Below are 18,944 nucleotides of genomic sequence, written 5' to 3'. Positions count from 1 at the left end.
TTTTGCTGAGCATCTTGCTGGTTGCTCCCACAACCCTTAGCAGAATTGGTGTCCTGGGTTTAAACAAAATGGTAAGCATTTCTTCACAGACATCAAGGTCAGCATTCACAGACTAGGGAATGTGACTTTCTCTCAGCCTGACTTATGCTTGCTCTTGGGATAAAATGAGAAGTCTGCCAGCCTGAGCTTCTTGAGAGGTGAGTGACATAGAGTAGCCTTCCCCAGCCTGATCTGCCAGTTGTCCAGATCATATGGGACTTGTAGTCCAACACAGCTGGAGAGTACCATGTTGGAGAAGGTTCATATGTGTTAATAGTAAAACTAAGCTGATGTTTATTTAGTCGGAGTCATGGGACAAATCTCATATTTGCTGCACTACTTTGCCTTCATCCTTGAAAAACCCACTCAGTCCAAGCTTCATTAAATAGTATTGAAAATATTAAGTACATTTAATACTTAGTATAATTAAGTACTTCCAAACTAAATGAAGTGAACAACGTAAAGCTATCCTGTGGGGAACTCTAAGGTAGGTTAATTTCATTTTAACCTGGGATAAAAAGTTTTCTAACTTTCTTTATGTAAGGTAATGCCTTGTCAAGCAAACTTAGTGATGTTCAGGAGAGAATTCTTCCTCATATACAGCACTTTATGCCAATCCATCATATGATATCTCATATGACTATGTAACTGCATATTAGAAAAGGAATCTGTCTCAGTAGGTCCTAGTACTATTTTTTTTTATTATCTATGTTTGCAGGGTTCCAGAAGAGTGTAACAGTAGGGGTTTTTTAAGGAAGCACAAATAAAGTTCTTTATCTTTCCAATTGTTATGTTACTGTGCATGTCTTTTGTATGGCTGCTGAAGCACTAGGGTAGCCATTTGTAAATAAAAAAGCAATAGAATTTTTCTGCTTTTCCTGTTATGTAACACTAACATTCAGTTTATGCATACTAACAATAAAAGCTCTTCTAGAAGTTTTATTAATGCTTTCAGCGCTTTAATTCATCAGCTTAATAAGATTTTCCACTATTACTCATAGCAGAATTCCCTTGTATTAAATACTGCTCATTGTCAGGAGACCATAGCTTTATGTATCTAGCTTTTGGAAGAGAAGGAATGCAGGATTGGGGAAAATCTTAAAAACCACATGTCTTTTCTAGGACGATTGATCTTTTAAACAGGGCTCTCACCATGCTGCTTAGACAATCAACAGCCTGTCCATGGAGGAAGAGTCTGGCAGTAGTCCTGAACTAAGATAAAAACTTTTCAGTGCTGCTAGTCAAAAAGGGCTCCCTTTGTCTCTCTCAACACTGAAAAGTCATCAGCAAAAGATAACACCTTCTCACTACTCTGACAAAGGTTGCAGAGCCAGATGGACAAGCTGTATTGAATCCAGGGGGCAGGCTTTCTTAAGCCCACCTTAAACCAAGTTTCCAAATCTAATGCACAAATACCCTCAAACTGCTCAGCCCAGATGGTAAGTGATGGCACCTACTACCCTCTTAGTGCTACCTTTGGTAAACATGACTTAATTATTTCTTAGGTAATCATTCTGTTTAACAACACAAAAGATTTGCTTATGATTAAAACAGAGCTTGCTGTTTTAGTTTGTTTGATTAGTCCCCAGCTTTCCATGGTATTTAATATTTCAGATCTCTGTACCAAAGAGCTTACATGAAGGAAGGCATACCTGCAGAAAAAGGCTTCTGCATGTATGTATTTTATTTCAGCTCAATATCAAGCATCTTTTCATAGTTGTTCACCTTTCTGCAAGCAAAGAAACAGAGTCAGAATGGGCCTACTGGGCCATCTAGTCTGGCCCCCTGGCATCAGCCAGCTCTGCTCATAACATGCACGGTAGGCTTCTACATTCAACTTAAAAGAAAGCAGTGTTAATGAGACATTAATTGGGTCCAATATAAAATGAACTGATAGTTTTCGAACCAGCAATCTAGTTGTAAGCATTTGCGTCAACCATAAAGGGAAACAGAAAACAGTTGCACAGAAGATGTGGTATGGCCAAGTATTCATCTCTGCATGAAAAACTTCACCTCTTCTGACTCTTTCTCTTGTATAGTACTGAAAGGTATGCCTTCATTTGAACAGGTAAAACAACAGAGGTGAAGAATAGGTGGCAGTTAGATTACAATGTGGCCCTAGAAAATGCTATACAGGGTACTGCAATAGAACTGGAGAAGTTAGAATGAAAGGAAACATACATATCTGTCATTATTGGAAAATGAGGGAATGAAAAATAAAAGCTGAAGATTGGAAATGCAAATATCCAGTATTGTCTTCAAAATGCTGTCGTTGACAGAATTACTTTTTCCTGAAGGCAAAGCAAGTTAATCCAAAAAACGTACAGTGAGAGTGCGAGAGAGAGCATCTTAATGTTCAGCAGACTATCAGGAATATATACAGTAAGAATCATAGCCAATTCTAGCTATGAATAGTGCTGGGATGAAAGCTAGCACAGTAAAACAGACCACTTGGAAAAGAAAGTCTCTGCAGCAGGGGTTTGGGTAAGTGACAGGATGGTGGATTTCTACTAGACAATATAGTATTCTATTTACTTGGAGCAAAAGAGTATCAAGTTAACCCAGTATAAAGGAGTGCTTTTACTTAAGGTATCTTAAACATGACCAGGGAAGAAATAAGAGTAGGAAGAGACTATGCTAGAAATACCATAGGCTAAACCTTAGTACAAATACTGCTTTTTTTTACTTGGGGATGAAAGCGTAACATTTCTATGCCCTACTAAAGTTCTATGGCAGCCAAGCAAATGGAGGACTGTAAATAGTATTTAGTAAAAACCATGCAGGCTAGTATTTAAAATACATCTTTTTGGAACAGGGCAAATAACCTATTTTTCTTCAGCCTTTCAAAACACAATATTTGCCTGTCCTGAGAAAAGTGGCAGCAGGGTTCTAAAAGCAAGCAGAAAAAGACCTTCTGAGTCCACAGCAAAAAAACTGTCCAACAGTCAAATGGGAATTCTTCAGCGAAAATCCAAGCTAACAGCAGGCAGCTGTAGTAGTAAGTGCAATCACCTTTGGTAGGGAAAAGGAGGACTCCTGAACAACCATAGCAATCATTACTGGCTGTAGGACACAAAACTGATAAGTATACATGAACAAACCCTGAAAGGGGGGGGGAGTTTGCCCATTTCCTGTGATGTACATACTTATGGACTAGAATGCTGAACTTCACTGCCATAACCTTTATGGATGACACATCATCTTTAATACAACACTATTTTTGTATAATATATCTTGAAAGAAAGCATGCCCTTTTTATTAAAACACAGACACCATGTCAGGCCTTGGAAATCTTTATTGCTAAAATTACTGGGATGGGGAAGAGAAAAGCTTTCAATAACCATTCATCAACATTCCATTTACATACACATGCAGCTCATAGAGCTTAACTGCTTTCCATATTAAAACAGTACATAAAGTGACCACACACAGAGTTCTGTCCTGTGAAACTTTAGTACTATTTAGACATTTGTCACAGTTGAAAAAACACCCTCCATATTCCAGGATTAAACAAGTAGAAACAGGATTTCAATCTTTACTCTTCTTGCTAGAAATTTATTAGGGAAAAACTGCAGAGACATAGTTCAAATAGAAGAAATTATCTGCATCTCACTGACTGCAGGTAGGCAACCAAGTTTATCAAAAATGGCTCTTTCTTTACAGCCCAACTGCTTTCCTCCCTTCCCTCTGCTATAGTTTTGAACTGCAGAATGCTTGGAAAACCATCAGGTTTAAGATGCTTCCAATTTCCTGTTCTACAGAAGTTTCCAGAGACCATTTTTTCACCAATCAGTTGTAATTTATTAACAAATGCAATTAAAACTTTGAATGCAATACTGTGAACTGCTTACATAAATCCAGTGAACTTCCAAAGTGCTTGAAAATGAGTGCATTCCATTTAAAAAAAACTATTTTCCTGTATCTCTTTTCTGCTGTGTGGAATATTGAATTATAGCCATTGTTACATAATTCAGCAAGTATTCTCCAATTAGTCCTTGTCAATTTCAACAGAAGTACCTTTGAAATGTTACTTGGAAGAAAGTTCCATTGAAAACAGAAATTAGAACTGGAATTTGATCTGGTTTGTTGAAGGCGGTCGGTTCTGTGGATAAGCAGCTCAGCTTCACAACTTAATGCTCCCATCTGCCAGAAAAGAAGCATGAGAACTGCCAAGCAAAGATCCAAAAACAGGGCATAAATTGTGGATTGGGTTGTAAATTCCCTTTGTAGATTTGTAATTCATTATGTAAAGAAAAGCTACTCCAAATGTATGTAAGACTATTAGAATTTAAAACTGCATAAAGATAATCCTAACATTTCCCACTGAGGTATTGGTTGCCTTCACATAAGGGACCAAAGTGAAAATCCTATATATAAAAATAAATTATCTACTGAACCTAACAAGAAATATATGAGAGAGAGACGGAGGGAGGGAGGGAGAGACCGAGGCCATTTTGCTCCAGCAAAATGACTGCTTCTCTGCTCACAGTGGTTGGAGTACAAACCCTAACAAGTGAATACTGAACACCTTATTCAGACTGAATTTGATCAGTGCAAGAATGTTAGTGCTCACAAAGACCAAGCTTCAGGAGGCCTCCAAGAGACAGCACATTCCATTAAGGGCTTATGCTGTTTCCATGAGATTTCCTCAAGTTTCCTACTAACTAGGTCCCACTACACAAAACTAAGCTGTGCCACCACACAGGTAGGCAGAGTATCAGTCTGTCAACCACCTGTGCTGTCATTATGTCCACTCCATTCTGCCTAACTAGCTAGCCATTAGACACTGACAAAATCTTCAGTGCTTTTTTTATATCTGTCCTGAACAAAAGAACTGAAGCTGCTCACATAAAGAGAAGAAACAAATAAATATTAAGTAACAAGCGCTAGAAAATGACATATAAAATAGATCTCTTAGTTCTTATATATAGCATGCCTTGATATGTAAGTAGCCTCTGATCCTTAATCTACTCTGGAACTCTGTTATCCATTTACTTCAGTGGGGCCTTATATGTCTGTACGATGGGGAAGTTGGGAGGCTGCAGTGAAATCCAGGAAAAAAGAAAAATATCTGCAGTGCAAGAAAATAGAGGGTTCCACATAAGCTTCAAAAATTAGGGGAAAATGTCACTTCAGTCCTGTAAAAGTATCAGTATTTGAACAATTATTAATATTTTTTTAAAAAACTATGGTGCATCCATCTCAGCCAAAAAGAAGAAAAAGAAAAGAAAAATACAGTTTGTCACAGTTCATCAGTCCTCCATGGAAGCTGCTGCCATTGCAGACTTCATACTTTCTCGTGTCGAGGTTAGTTCACCAATCACCCATTCTAAGGCTTCTCGACCCTGTTAAGAAAGGCACAAGACCAAAATTGACTCTCCAAATATAACATTAAACTTCTAAATCTTTCCTCTGTCAGACATGAAGAACTTCCGAAGCAAAATGCTTTTGCATTATTGAGCATTTTTAATTACTTGTGCTACTGAAATTCTTCTACAAGGTTATTTTATAGTACTCCACTTTTCCTTCTCACAAGGACAACCTTGAAAATTGATCATTGCTCTGAGAGCACATTTTTTATTAGTAACACTATGCCAACAAAGTTACAAGACCATAAACTAATTCTATTGCAGAATACAAGCATTAGATCAGTTTAGCAAGGCAAGAGTTTCAAGGGAGGGACTGGTTCATCTCTCCTGAGTGCAGAAACAGATATGACCTAAAACTATTTCCAGAATAAAAAGCATAATTTATTGTCTTCATCCTGCCAGTGTAACTTGAAGTCCTTCCATAAGCCATATTTTTAAATAATCTATGGCTTCTTCAATTATCATATTATCATATGCAATAACCAACAACGCTTCCCCCACTTTCATTCTTTTTTCCAACATGCTGATGGAAGAGCTGATCCAGCTCTCTTACAGGTATTTTAATGAAATTGTAATTTATGGTTGCTTTCCTATCCTACATCGCTCTCTGTCCTGAAAAAATGAGATGACAATTCTGTGCACACTTTCCTGGGAATATACCCCAGTGAAGACCATCAAATTTACTCCTGAGTAGAGACACATAGGAATGCACTGAAAATTACTTCCCCTGCTACTGCTTCTCAGTACCATTTGAAATCCATGTTGTACTATACCTCCTTAGTAATATGAGAGAGATGAAAAGCTGGGCTGCCTTAGCACTGATCTTTTCAAACACCAGTACTGGGTGAACCCAAGCCACTTAATTCAGCCAAACTTACCACCACGTAAACACCAAAACCATTGAATAACCCTGTTCTCAGTATCATTCTACTGAGAAACAAGAAAAAGCTGAGCACCCTTCAGCTTTGCAAGGCTTAATGGCAGTGCATTCCTATGGACGTTTCAGTGAGTTCAAATAAATGACAGTACTGCAATGCAATGTACACAGAATTGTAGGCTAAGGATAGCAACATAACCCGCCCCCCCCCCGCCCCCGGTTACAATACACAGTGCAAAACAAGCATGTGTGCAAATGTGTATATCAAATCTAAGCATGGTATTTTGATTGCCCTTTGCAGAATATAAAGAGCTTAATTAAAAGCATTATCTCCAGCCTTGCTACATTATCACTACTTTATCTACATATACATTGCATTGGAGGTGTTGGCTTTAATAGGATTAAAGGTAATTAAAAATACAGAGAGAGTGATGGGAATACACTTACTGTCTAGATCTAGTCAAATAATTCTTTGGACTGAGAGATTATTATCAATTGCACATGTTTCTAAAATGCAAAAAAAAAAAAAAGCCTTCTTGCTGGAAGCTTCGGTTCAATATGGGGAAAAATGAGGGAAACAGAACAAAAAACCTAATGTAGAGTTTACCTACATTACAGTGGGCTCCTAACAATATTTCTGCCACGGCTTTCCCCCAAAGTATCCCAGTCTCTGGATCTATGTGACGTTAATGCCACTCAAAAACTATAATGGGCAAAGTTTTCTGCAACAATGTCTATGTAATTAATATTGGTCTAAGCATATTCTAGCAGGTGAATCCAAATTAAAACCACACTAGCTGTAAAGTAGTTGCAGTACTCAACACAATTTTGTGGATTCCTGATGCTTGCCAGCATTCCTGGCAAAGATCAGTAATTTTATACTAAAATCGGAGATTCTCTCTAGTTCTAAATGACATGAGTCTGTTTGGTAAAAATAATCTGACAGAGGACTGGTTTACAGAATGTGATGTACCTTACAACATCATCTTTGTTTTGACTTCAAGCTTTGTATGACTTCAAGCAAGCATATTTGCAACCAAACATGCATTTCTAATGTGTTTATGAATATGGCAGTAGTCCACAGGGCATACAGAATGAATTATAAATTGAACATTATATCAGTGATTACTGCTTTAAGAACCATTGAGAGCACAAAGTTTTACAACTTGGAAACGTTTCACGGCCTGAATGATAAGACTGAAAGCATACAATGCAAGTTTACCTGTGTCTTATAATATATACACACACTTCAAAATTGAGAGTATTTAAATACAGCAACACTATGATAGTGTTTGAATTCTCCAATTTAATGAGTGTTTCAAGGACAGAATTACTAGTCAAAATAGTATATTTAAGATTGGTGAGAATACCATCTATTCTCAGGCTCAAGGAGTTCTAAAAAAGATAGATATCTAAGTTGTAATTCAAACAGATAAACAGCAGTTAATCTGATGCTAAAAATTCTTCTGAAAATGCATTTCAATTACAGTAAATTAGGAGTGTTTCTATTACTGCATACATTTGTAGGAGTTTAAATGGGCCTGATTAAAATGTAGCAAGTCCTTATTTGTTGTTAAGGAGCATAAGATACAGTGAAGTTCATATACTCTACTTCTACTCTGACTGACAGGTGTGGGGAGTAGATCAGTTTCAACTTCAAATTTATAACTAGTTGCAATTTGCCATTTTTTGATGAAACCAACAAATTAGTTTGCTCGAAGTACCATCTGTCCTCAAACCATGAATTGGACAAAGTGGTAAATGGCAAATTATTGCAAATCTCAACAAGAACTTTCTGATTTTCCATCACATACAGAGAATGAAAGGAAAGAAACATATTTATGATCCAGGAGGTCAATGCAGCTCATGCTTGTAACAACCTATGGTTTGCTGTAGTATTTGTATGCAACCAAATGTTTTTACATGAGTATGCCTTGCCTAAATTTTAAACCACCTGGAGATCTATAAGGTAGGCATAATATCTATACAAAGCCATTCCTAGATGTAAGAGGTAGCTGCTTAAACTCCAATATTTTCTGTTGTAATGTCGAGAAACACTAGACATATGGTGTGATATCACCACCTTGAAAGTTTGCTTCATCCATCATGGGACTCTTATCAACCACATATCTGTCAAGTTCCCTCCTAGCAAGAAGCAGTAGGAACATCCAAAGCACAGAAGAGACTAAGCTTCCTACTTGTCAGTGTAATGGCTCCTACTCAGTTGCCCCCAAGGAAAGGCAGGCCTCCACAAAAAAACAAGGCCCTCCAGTTCTGTTCAAATAGCATTCTGCTCACTCAAAGCACAAAGAACAGAAGGTGAACATTATTAATCATTCAGGATTATGGTAAGAGCCTCTTGACTTTCCTGTGTCAAAACATTCAGACACCACTATATCCCTGCCAATTCCAATATTAATTAATATGGGAGCTGTTCCTCTATATGTAATAGGGGTGTGTGTCTGTGTGTGTGTGTGTATATATATATGGCATGCAACTTTTAAAATAACATAACATGCAAAGATTTGCTAGAAGCTGAAATGCTGTACCAAGGTAAATGCTGGTATTACCACTAGTTAGTACAAAATGCAGCTGTAGAAAGATACTGCTAGCTTAGAACACTTTCAGAATGTTGAATTGTCCACTCAATAGCATCCCACCCCTGGAGTAACACAGAAAAGATTTACAACTTACGGCAAATGTTATTCCATCATCTGTCCTGCAATCTCAAGAGCCCCCAGCAAAATTAAACATTTTTAACTGGCTGCATAATTGTATCAAACAATTATATCCTAGAAAAGCTTTAACTCTGCGTTACAGAAGGCCTCTGATGGCACACAATGATGCATTCCATCACAAGGTTAGCAGAAGCAAGGTGAGCTTCAAACATACCTCTGCCAGGTTCATTGAAGAATTGATCATTACCAGCTTTTTATACAGTAGCATTGCAAGACACATAGAGACCAGTCATACAGAGATTACCCCCACCCCGCAGCCCTTTCTGGTGCCCCTGTGACTCCCAGCTTCTGATGCCACCAAAAAGGAAGAAAAAAGGAAGAAAAGAAGATGCACACAAATGTACAAAGCATTGGGAAACATCAAGGAAGACTGGCGACAGAGGTATTAATTTTCTTAGGATCATACCCCTTAAAGCATGTACTTGTCCAATTATATTCTTTAAGGCTAGGCCATTTGATTGCAGCTTTACAATCGAATCCGAGCCATGTTTATTCAATGTCCCACTGAATCCTATGGATTTACTCCAACTTATATGAAGAGCAGGTCTCCATAACTCTACCCTCTTTGAACGTCATTAAAATACTTAAGGTTGAAAAATCTTAAACTATAACTCTCAGGTTATGGAATGTTTGTGTATAACTTAAAATGACATGAAAAGGAAGGGTTGCTTTTCATCCATCGCTCACTCTAAAACAGGGGTGAGCAACCAGCAGTCTTCCACTCACATGCAGTCCTTCTGAAAATGATGCGGCCCTTAGCCTAATTTCAAAAGTCTATGCAAGTGAAGCACAGACAACAGCTTTCTGCCCCTTCCTCAGTGAGGCTGGGAAGTAGGAGAGAGAGAGGGAAAGAGAGGGGGGTTCCACCTATGTCTGGTTTCATCACCACCTTCAAAGAAATGCAGAAATCAAAAGAAGAACGTTTCCCAACCCCTGCCCTAGATTTGCTGAGACTCACACGCCAGAGTATGAATCTGGCTATTTGACACAGGAAGTGGTATCATGTTCCCCTCCCAACATGGCATATCTGGCACAGGAACACATGCACACAGGGTAAGAAATGAGACATCTGTATATAAACAAGGGAAATGGAATGTATGCAGTCTTCTGACTTCAAATTCCTCCTTTGGGTGCTAGAGTTGGAGTATTCAAACCAATCAGGCTCAAGCAGTCCTTTGTGGAAGCAGACATTCAACCAAAGATTCTGTTCTATAGTTGATTTTCAGCTTCAGTGAGAGATCAATCTGATCAGGCAATCTGCTTCTATCATACCTGTTCTAGCCTCTGAGCTGTAACCTTTGTTGCTTCAATCAAAGCCAAAAACGTTTATTTCAGTCATTTTTCCTGTCTTCTTTCATCACAAACACAAAGTTAATTCTCTGCCATACTGAGAAGAAAGCAAAGGCTCCCACCAGCCTAGCCTGCATCAGGACATAGTTTTCTTCCTTATAGACATCTACATACCTGCAAGTATACAGCTGTATGAAACTTCAGCATAAGCGCAAGAAAAACATATCAGGATTAATTGCTATAGAACTATGTTAACTGTTTAGTTGTTATTCTGTAGGATCATGTCAGCTGGGAATGAGGAGAGGGGCACATCTGACACAGGCGGTGGGTGCCAGGATGGGGAAGGCTGTTCTGTAGAGTTACGGATGCCAACTACTTTCTGACTTTAAGTAAAAGATGTATAACTGAAGGTATCTTGGTCTCCCTCTGCCCAAGACAAATGAACTGGTCACATGGACATAATGAAATGGCTTGAACACTGCTTTAAATCTTAAATGAGCCACCTCACAGTAAACACCAACCCAGTATATGGTCTTCATACACGTACCTTTCTAGCATTAGAAGAGATTGTGCTTGCCATTAAACTTTCCAAGTAACTACTGAGGCTGACACCTTTTACTGTAATAATTGCTTCTTGAGTTAGCAGAGTTCTAGAAAGGAAGAGGAAAAATTAATACAGAAAAGACTCCTTGACTCAGGTTTTTAAACGCGAGATCATGAAACAGTATGCTCCAACTTACTTGTCAGGGTTTTCAGGATGAGGTGTGTAGACCAAGCGTTCATCAACTGATACAAGATTTGTAAGCGTTATCTTAGAAAAAGAAAAGGACGAATTAGCTCCTCCTACTGCTGAACTCCTGCTTTTGACACGTAACTTCAATCAAAAGCCACAGATGAGAACAGTACAAAAGCAAGACTGACTGTCTGACTCCCAATTGTTTAACAATAACAATAATGCAATGACTCTCCCTCCTTCACTGTCTCCATTGTACTGCTGGAATTAACCTGATTTGCACATTATGTCAACAACAATTTCTAAGTTAACTCTGGGTTGCTTGAATCATCAATAACCTACAATTCATTGTTGCCATGATGTGCAAACGTCAAGTGTATAAAGTAGAGGGATGGGGAGGAGTCGTCTTATTGCTATGATTAAATTATACCTGATCTCCTGCAAAATACTTTTAATTCTAGCAGTCACAGCACTAACAAACTTTACATTAACTCTGGGTGCCAATGTCATGCAAAAACCTACAACAGGCTGTTCATAGCCTGTTTATTCAAATGGAAGGTGATGTGTGGCATGTAACTAGGCAAATCATAGCCTAATTCAGTATTTGGTGCCAAGCTATGCTAACTTGAGCCATTGAGAGACTAGAGTAACCAGAAGCAGATCTTTATGTGGAAAAGTTACAAGTTACATTCATTCTGCCACCCAAAATAAATTCCTAGGCTTAGAATTCATTGTGTTCTTTGTACTAGGCTCTTCTGGTGGATGTTCTAGTGTGAAGCAAAACAGATCCCAGAATTCTCAGGTCTGTGTTGGCCTCACAGCAGCATTTTTGTCATATGCTGCAAGTACAGATACAAATATAGTCAGTAAGTTAAAAAAAACCAGCAGCTGTTCCATCATGCCAGCAAATAAAATACATAGTGCTTTATGACTTACGTTTGTGGAACTCAGTATCATTTTCTTTTCTACTGGATCAACCACAGAATGTTCTTTAATGTATGTAACTGTTCTACTTGTTCCCAGAATCTAAAAAAGGAAAGCAAGCACTCATATAGCAATGAAAAGTTACAAGATTAAGAAGGTTTGTGATATTTCTATAAGGAAAATTGTCAATGCCCAACCAGAACATAAAAGTCTCATAGTGCAAAAAGGAGGGGACCACAGCACTCCTCTCCTGGACTACCTGTGCTATATGCCCCATGCAAGCCTTCCTGCTGCAGTCTTCACATGCTCAAAGACCTCAGCACCTAAAGAAGACTCATCATAAGCTTTTCACACCTTACATAAAATGTAGCATTATGCCCAATGGAGCCAAGACCAAGAGATGCACACAAGACGGTTCACAGAATACTTTAGAACATTATTTCCTATACAGAGGCTCCAAATTTTGGTATCAATGTACCACTGCCCACCTTCAGGTTTTATCTTACCGCTTTCACAATACTTGGGAGGCCCCATTCAGTGCTAAGTAGTCGGTGACTGTGCAACCTTCCTTGATTATCAAGGCTTCGGTCCAGGACATCAACTCCTACCACAGATGGATTCATAGGATTGGGATATTTTCTCATAGCAGCTTTTATTACGGTATCCCATGGATGCCTAAGAAGAGAAATAATCAACATATGTTTTTAATGAACTCAGTGTACCCAATACTGTCTAGTTCAAACTAAATCTCTTTCATTTGTATTGGAATACTAAATACATATTTCAAACACACAGCTGTTTGAACTTATATAAGAGTTGATGCCTGAATTTATTTTCCTCTTTCTTCACAAAACCCTTCTTTTTGTATTACATGTTAGATTGTTAACTACCTTAACTCCACTGGCAGAAATGTGTGTATGTGATTGTCTCCAAATAAATACAATGAACAAACAACAAATATTCTAATTACCAAGTAACAAACTGAGGGTTATATATTACACTTGCAGTTTTGAAAGTTTGAGGCACACGTCAGAACAAACTGCATGCAAACCATATGCTTATGTTATAGCATGAATATCTTATTATAATTTTATATAAAACAGATAAACAGTCAATTCTAGTTTAGAATTATGTGCTCTAAACTGATCATTCAAGCTTGTATTCTTCATTTAGAAGAAGTCTCATCAAAAACTTGTATCAAAATTCCACTCTTAAGTTAGTAGCATTTGCAGAAAATTCATGCTATTAATGAACTAGTGCAAGTATTACCACATTGTAAAAATCAACAAGAGATTTTTCTTGGCAGCATCTTCCTAGCCAGAATGGACCACTGTACCTGGAAAAAGGACCACTGTCTTTCAGATGTAAAAGTTAATTCTATATTTAACTTGTTCATCAGTTTTTCTCAAGGTGAATAAATCCATCTCAGCCTTCTTAATCAACTTAAAGCAGAAATTACCATTAATAACCAATTTCAGTAACATATTTAGAAACAATTTCAATTATGTTTTATAAGCTGCTTTTAGCCATGTATCTCATCAGTCCTGGACCTGGCAATGTTTTACTCAGAGTCCCTGGCTTGCATACATTTTACTGTAATCTGATTGTTTTAGCCATTTAGAAAACTGTATTTCCTGCAGCTTTAAAGTGTCCTATTCCAAGGCAACTGCTGACTTTCATTCTAAAAGCCTGCTTATAATCATGTTCTGCATGCAATGGGGTCTGACTGTTGCCAGAAACACATTGGCACAAAGGATGAATGAAATGTGGATGCAAATAGACAGATTCCCTGGTTCAGCAGCAGGCATTCAAGTAATCGTAACAGCTTGAAGGAGGGCTATTGCTGCCAGGTAGCTATGGGTTTGTCCAGAGATGGACCAGAAGGCAGGGACAGCCTTCAACTGCTTACAGCTGAAGATGATTTAGCATGTGTCACATTTTGAATGGAAATTAGACCTTGCCCAACACTCCATTTGTTTGAAAGGGGGAGACACAGCACTCCTCTTCAGGACCTTGCCTTCTCCAAGTGGCCTGCTGCAGTTTGCACATGCTCAAATGCAGCAGCAGCAGCAGCCTACCTCTGTGTTGCCACCTGGCTGGAGCAGAGAACCGTAACTGCTTGCCAAGAGAAGAGGTTAAGCACTGGTGACCTACCAAGGGAAAAGGTGATGCTAAGAGTACTCTCATTTCTGATGTACAGTAGAAAGTTCAAATACGCAGAGAGCAGACCTCTTGGTACAGCTGGTAAGCAAAAATCTTCATGCAGGTGATATCACCAACAGTGTCTTGTTCAGTGCTGTCAAGAGCTTGGAGACATGCCACTCTTGCACTGAGCACCTTAAAGCCTGCTAAAGGATCCTGCTGGCAAGAATGCACAGCCTGTTTCTAACCAGCACCCTCAGGCTTCAGAAAAACTGAAACTGTTTGCCACAAAGCAAACAGCAATTACTCTAACATAAAATGTACCAAATGTTCATTGTATATAAGCCCATCAAGCTTCACGGAGTTTAAATGACTGACATACTCCAAAATTATGATCATAACTAACAGATTTCAGAATATGGGGCTAAGTAAACTTTGGTTAGATGGCCATTATTAAATATAAGAATGTGAGTGACTCCACTCTCAACTTTCAAAACTTCACTTATGAAATACCATTTAAAACACCAATGGGATCCACCAGTGAGAACAGTTTTCCATCTATTTTTAATTAGAAGAAGGTCCCATCAAAGGCAATGAGACACTCCTACGTGCACAGCTACAGAATAAGTAGCAATGAAGATCTTCTGTTTTGTTTCATGGAATAGTCTTTGGTCTAAGTGGCAGTGACCCAGTACTGACAGATTTTGATCCAGCTAGTACAGGTTATCTTAAGGTTTATGCAACCTGACACAGTCAATATTCATGAAGGTGACTAAGGAGGTCAAGTTAATACTTGGCTGTCCCTGGAGATTCGGATAGGAGTTGCCCTAGTGAGCATGAGAACAGCACAGTCAGCATGGTACTGCACAAATCTGGCACTGCACATAACTTCCTTGTCAGTTGGTAAAACTCCATCAGTCTCTTTCAGGAAACACAAGGACATTGGAAAGAGCTGTGTGATTGCTTAATTACACGCATAGCAGAATCCGTGGCCAAGAGGCCATCCTATTCAAAAGGAATGATTTCAGAGAACTGCTTTTTATAGATGGCATTGTATTTAATTGCTGGACGGCTACTGTTCATTCTTAAAAGGTCTATTACAGCCTTTTCTCATTTAGCTTGTCACAGATATAGTACTGATTTAGTTTGCACATACAAAAGAATGTTGTGCTTTCTTTCCAGACATGTCAAACAAGAATTTTCCAATGCATCATACCCTACTTTTCTTCTAATTAAATGGAAGCAAGCTGTGTGTCAGGTTGTTGCATTGAAAAATTCCAAGGGAATTGAGTCATGAAATTATTCATACAGGTCTGTATATACACAGGCAAGACAGAGCAACATCTCCTCCTGCTCCACTCCTACTGCCAGCCAGCCTGCCAGCCAGCCAGCCATCCCTGGAGTGCCCTGTTAAAGGAGTAAGACAAGACCACTGTCCACCCAGCACTCAACAGCAAAACATTTTTTCAGGGCTTGGTAAAACATCCTTAGGTGATGAAAAAGGGGGAGAGAACACTGTGGCTTTCACCCTCTGGCAAGGCTGGAAAAAAAAAAAGACCAGCCTTCTATCCAGGTTAAAGATTGGAGGGAGGGGGGTGTCATGGAATACAATTTAGAGGAAGTAATACAACCAAGAGGGAAGAATTCATCCCACTCTCTGGTTCTAAGCTGAAAGGAAGAGGGAGGGTGCCCATTTTGGTGCTCAAGGCTCTTGCAACCTATCACAAAAACAGGTTCCAGGGTCTCACTCCAGAGGAGAAAACTAGAGATGACCATTTTAACACCTTATTTTTGCCCCATGTTAACAAAAGTCCCAGCTCAAAGCTGCGACAAGGAACAGGAATCTTCCTCAGTTATGTTGAGCTTCTAAGGCTCTCTAATCCTTCTGTGAGGGGCTTATCTATTCCCTTCTCCTGTTCCAGGGAAACCGGCACTTGTCTCTTGAAGGGGTGGAGGACCTGCGGTCTCCAAGTAGTCACATCCCCTTCCTCTGGCTCCATTCTATTATACACAACCACCAAGCTCCTTGTACAATTGTGCCTCCCATTCTAAAAGGTTGATATGTCTTATCTAAGGTTTAGTTGCTAGTAGTAAAAGTTTCACCAGAAATTTTGCTGGCATTTTTATATAATTTCTTGGTATTCTCAAGAGTGTCTCATCTTAAAAGTAACATGTTTCAGTCCTTGAATTGGTAATAGCCCTACCCACTTGTCAGCAATGACATTCATACAACTGAAATACACTTGACATTGGCAAGCTGGTGCCCAGCTAATAGTTAGGGTCACAATTCCTGCTTCCCTAACCATTAGCCACTTTGGAGTTGTAATCCAAAGCATATGAGGGTAACAGGTTGCCTGTCTCTCATTTATGCAGGGGTGGCAAAAGTTCAGTCACATGACCTTGAAGTCTGTCTCCTTTGCTCTGAATATTTCCAGTATTTGCATGCAAGAAGAGCAATGAGGCAGTCTCATTTACTGGATTAATTCTCTCTTACACTTCTATTTACAAAATGGAAAAGTGGGGAGAGCAGAATGCTTGATATCTGTAATAAACCAAAGATTCTGTCTCCTTATGTTAAGACTCTAGAGTTTTAAGTAATGCTAAGAAAGAGTCTTTTTACTCAAAGTGGTTGTGCTTAAAGACAGGCCTGTGCATAGAAGCACTTCCACTGACTAATATAGGGTTTTTTTGTGCAGGGATTTCATACATCAGAAATGCCATTCTAAATTTCTAAGGGATTTCTAAAACTAATACAGCGAGTAAGGATCATGAACTTAATGTTGTAAGCCGCCCTGAGGCTTCGGCGAATGGGGCAGCATAAAAATGTCTTAATAAAATAAATAAAATAAAATAAACCCTCAGAAAGGAAGTCAGAACAGCTAAATAAGCTCCCAGTTGTCTAGCTATGGTGGCCCCTCTCACCCATAACTGTCACCATAGGGCAACTAAAAAAATCATTTTGCTATGACACCAGGGGTCAGGACTGAGGGCAGCAGGTATGTGGAGATGAAGCCTCCAAACAATTTTCCTTGTCTTCTGTCTTTGTCATTTTATCCTATCGTTTTTAATAGCCACTTTTTATGCAAAGCAGTTTGCAACGCTCCCCTGAAAAGTGGTTGATTTTTAAAAAATTAATCATCGGGAGTGAGCACCCACTCATGCACACAAGTTTTGAGGCTGAATGGGGACGATGGGAGTTGTAGTGATTAATTCTCTCTGAGCCTGCATAGGATAGCGCCTGAAAGCCATGGCTTAGGTCAAGGAGGCTGCAGGTGCGGCAGGACAGGTCGGGCTAGCGAGGGCGGGGGGAATCCCATCGCGATCGTCAGAATGAAGCCGTCTGCGTGTGTTACGAAGCGAAACAAGACCAAGATCCTCGACTTCAGGAAGAAAGCAAGAGACGGTCGAGCGATTAGGTCTCCGCGCTGGTTATTTTCACACACACCCATCCACCCCTAAGCACGGGAGCAAAGCGCCACCCTCTTACCCAAACTCGTGTTGAGAGCTCCAGATCTTCATCTTGCCAGGCAGCAGCAATAATGGCCGCTCAATCGCAGGAACCGGCTTTCAGTCCCAAAGGAAAGGGTGGGCCTTCCCGCGTGAAAGGGGCTGGGCAAAATGACAGAGGCCGTCAGTCACGACGTTATTGGTCGCTTGGGCGGGACACCGTCCTGAGCCGACCACTCGCTGCTGGGCTTCCAAGCCGCGGGGAAGGCAGATGCATGACGCGCTCGCAGGAGGCGGGGCTAACCGCTCCCCGCCATTGAACCAAGAGTGCGGCTTCACCTTGCCCGGCAGCGCGTGCTTACGTCATTGCCTCGCCACCCCTCGGAGAGGGAAAGCCGCTCTCCCGTGCCAAGCTGTGCCCGTCCCAGTCAAGCGCGTGACCGTCCCAGTCAAGCGCGTGACGCTGTTCGGTCCTCTCGCGTCGCTGGCTCGGCCTATGCGCCTTCCCCCTGACCTCCTTGGGAGTGATCCAAGGCGGGGTTCTGAGGTCGCCTTTGGAGTTCATTTTGTTCTGAACAGAAAGCGGAATTACGTGTCTGCGGTTTGACCCCGGCTCTCTTTGAGTTAGGCGTCAATCCTAAAGTCTCTTTTCTGGAAGTAAGCCGCACTGAATCGTGCTGTTAATCTCTCATTGGATTTCGGGGCCCGAGTAAAATCTATTTACATGGCCTACACGAGAAAGACAGGAATCCCAACTCTGCAGAGTAGTTCACTAACTCTGCACTGTATGAAATTGCACCTTTAAAGAACCCTCCCAGTCTTCTAATTTAATGAGAGTCCTTTCGACATATGAACACCTTAGGCTGCAGTCATATGCATCTTTAGACAGAAAGTAGCCCTACAACTCTCAGAACGAGAAATCCTGGGAGTTAAACTTTTTCTGTCTAAACACTCATAGGATTGCTCCTTTACAGTAGTTTATTCTGTGCGATATTTTTCACACGTGTCAGCCATCAAATGGTGATGAAATCACTGAAGAATCAAGAAGCGCTCCCTAGAATTACAATCGGATCCTATGAATGGGGTTGACACTTGCTGTGCCAGTCTTTTTTCCCAATGTACTTGACTCAGTTGCTAGACTCTTCTGCGCTTACACTACAATTCTATACATGTATAGTTAGAAGTCTCCTGGATTGGTATGTCAGTCCTTTTATACCAAAACTCTTAACAGATTTATACAGCACAATCAGATACCTATTTAATCAGAAATAAGCTCCATTGAGTTCAGGAGAACCTACTCCACTGAATATACGTGCATATTATCCTTGGCCAAGGACAACATGCCACAGCTCATCATGACACTAGCAGTTAACTGCGGTTGAATG

At 39.9% G+C, this 18,944-nt stretch overlaps 1 protein-coding gene across 6 annotated transcripts in view; it reads right to left on the bottom strand.

Moving 5' to 3' along the window:
- Nucleotides 1-17,749, bottom strand: part of PRELID3A (PRELI domain containing 3A) — a 51,661-nt gene extending 33,912 nt beyond the window's left edge. For 3 of the 6 annotated variants that reach the window (XR_006414363.1, XR_006414364.1, XM_044426585.1), the window contains exons 1-5: nucleotides 17,600-17,749; nucleotides 12,477-12,645; nucleotides 11,983-12,072; nucleotides 11,054-11,124; nucleotides 10,861-10,963 (exon numbers count right to left, since the gene is read on the bottom strand). Coding sequence is in view for 4 of the 6 variants with exons in the window: in XM_044426585.1 (XP_044282520.1) it covers nucleotides 10,861-10,963; nucleotides 11,054-11,124; nucleotides 11,983-12,072; nucleotides 12,477-12,645; nucleotides 17,600-17,631 (465 nt within the window). In the remaining 2 variants the exon portion in view is untranslated. Of the gene's footprint in view, nucleotides 1-3,316; nucleotides 5,385-6,504; nucleotides 8,948-10,860; nucleotides 10,964-11,053; nucleotides 11,125-11,982; nucleotides 12,073-12,476; nucleotides 12,646-13,239; nucleotides 13,307-17,599 lie in introns of those variants that run through there. The other 3 variants (XM_044426584.1, XM_044426583.1, XM_044426586.1) reach the window with 3 other exon arrangements.
- Nucleotides 17,750-18,944: the final 1,195 nt, after the last annotated feature.

The sequence above is a fragment of the Varanus komodoensis genome, unplaced genomic scaffold (assembly GCF_004798865.1).
Source record: "Varanus komodoensis strain SLA01 unplaced genomic scaffold, ASM479886v1 scaffold17, whole genome shotgun sequence".
NCBI classification, from domain to species: Eukaryota; Metazoa; Chordata; class Lepidosauria; order Squamata; family Varanidae; genus Varanus; species Varanus komodoensis.
Note: the sequence above shows the minus strand (reverse complement) of the source record. Positions and strands in the feature narration are given on the sequence as shown.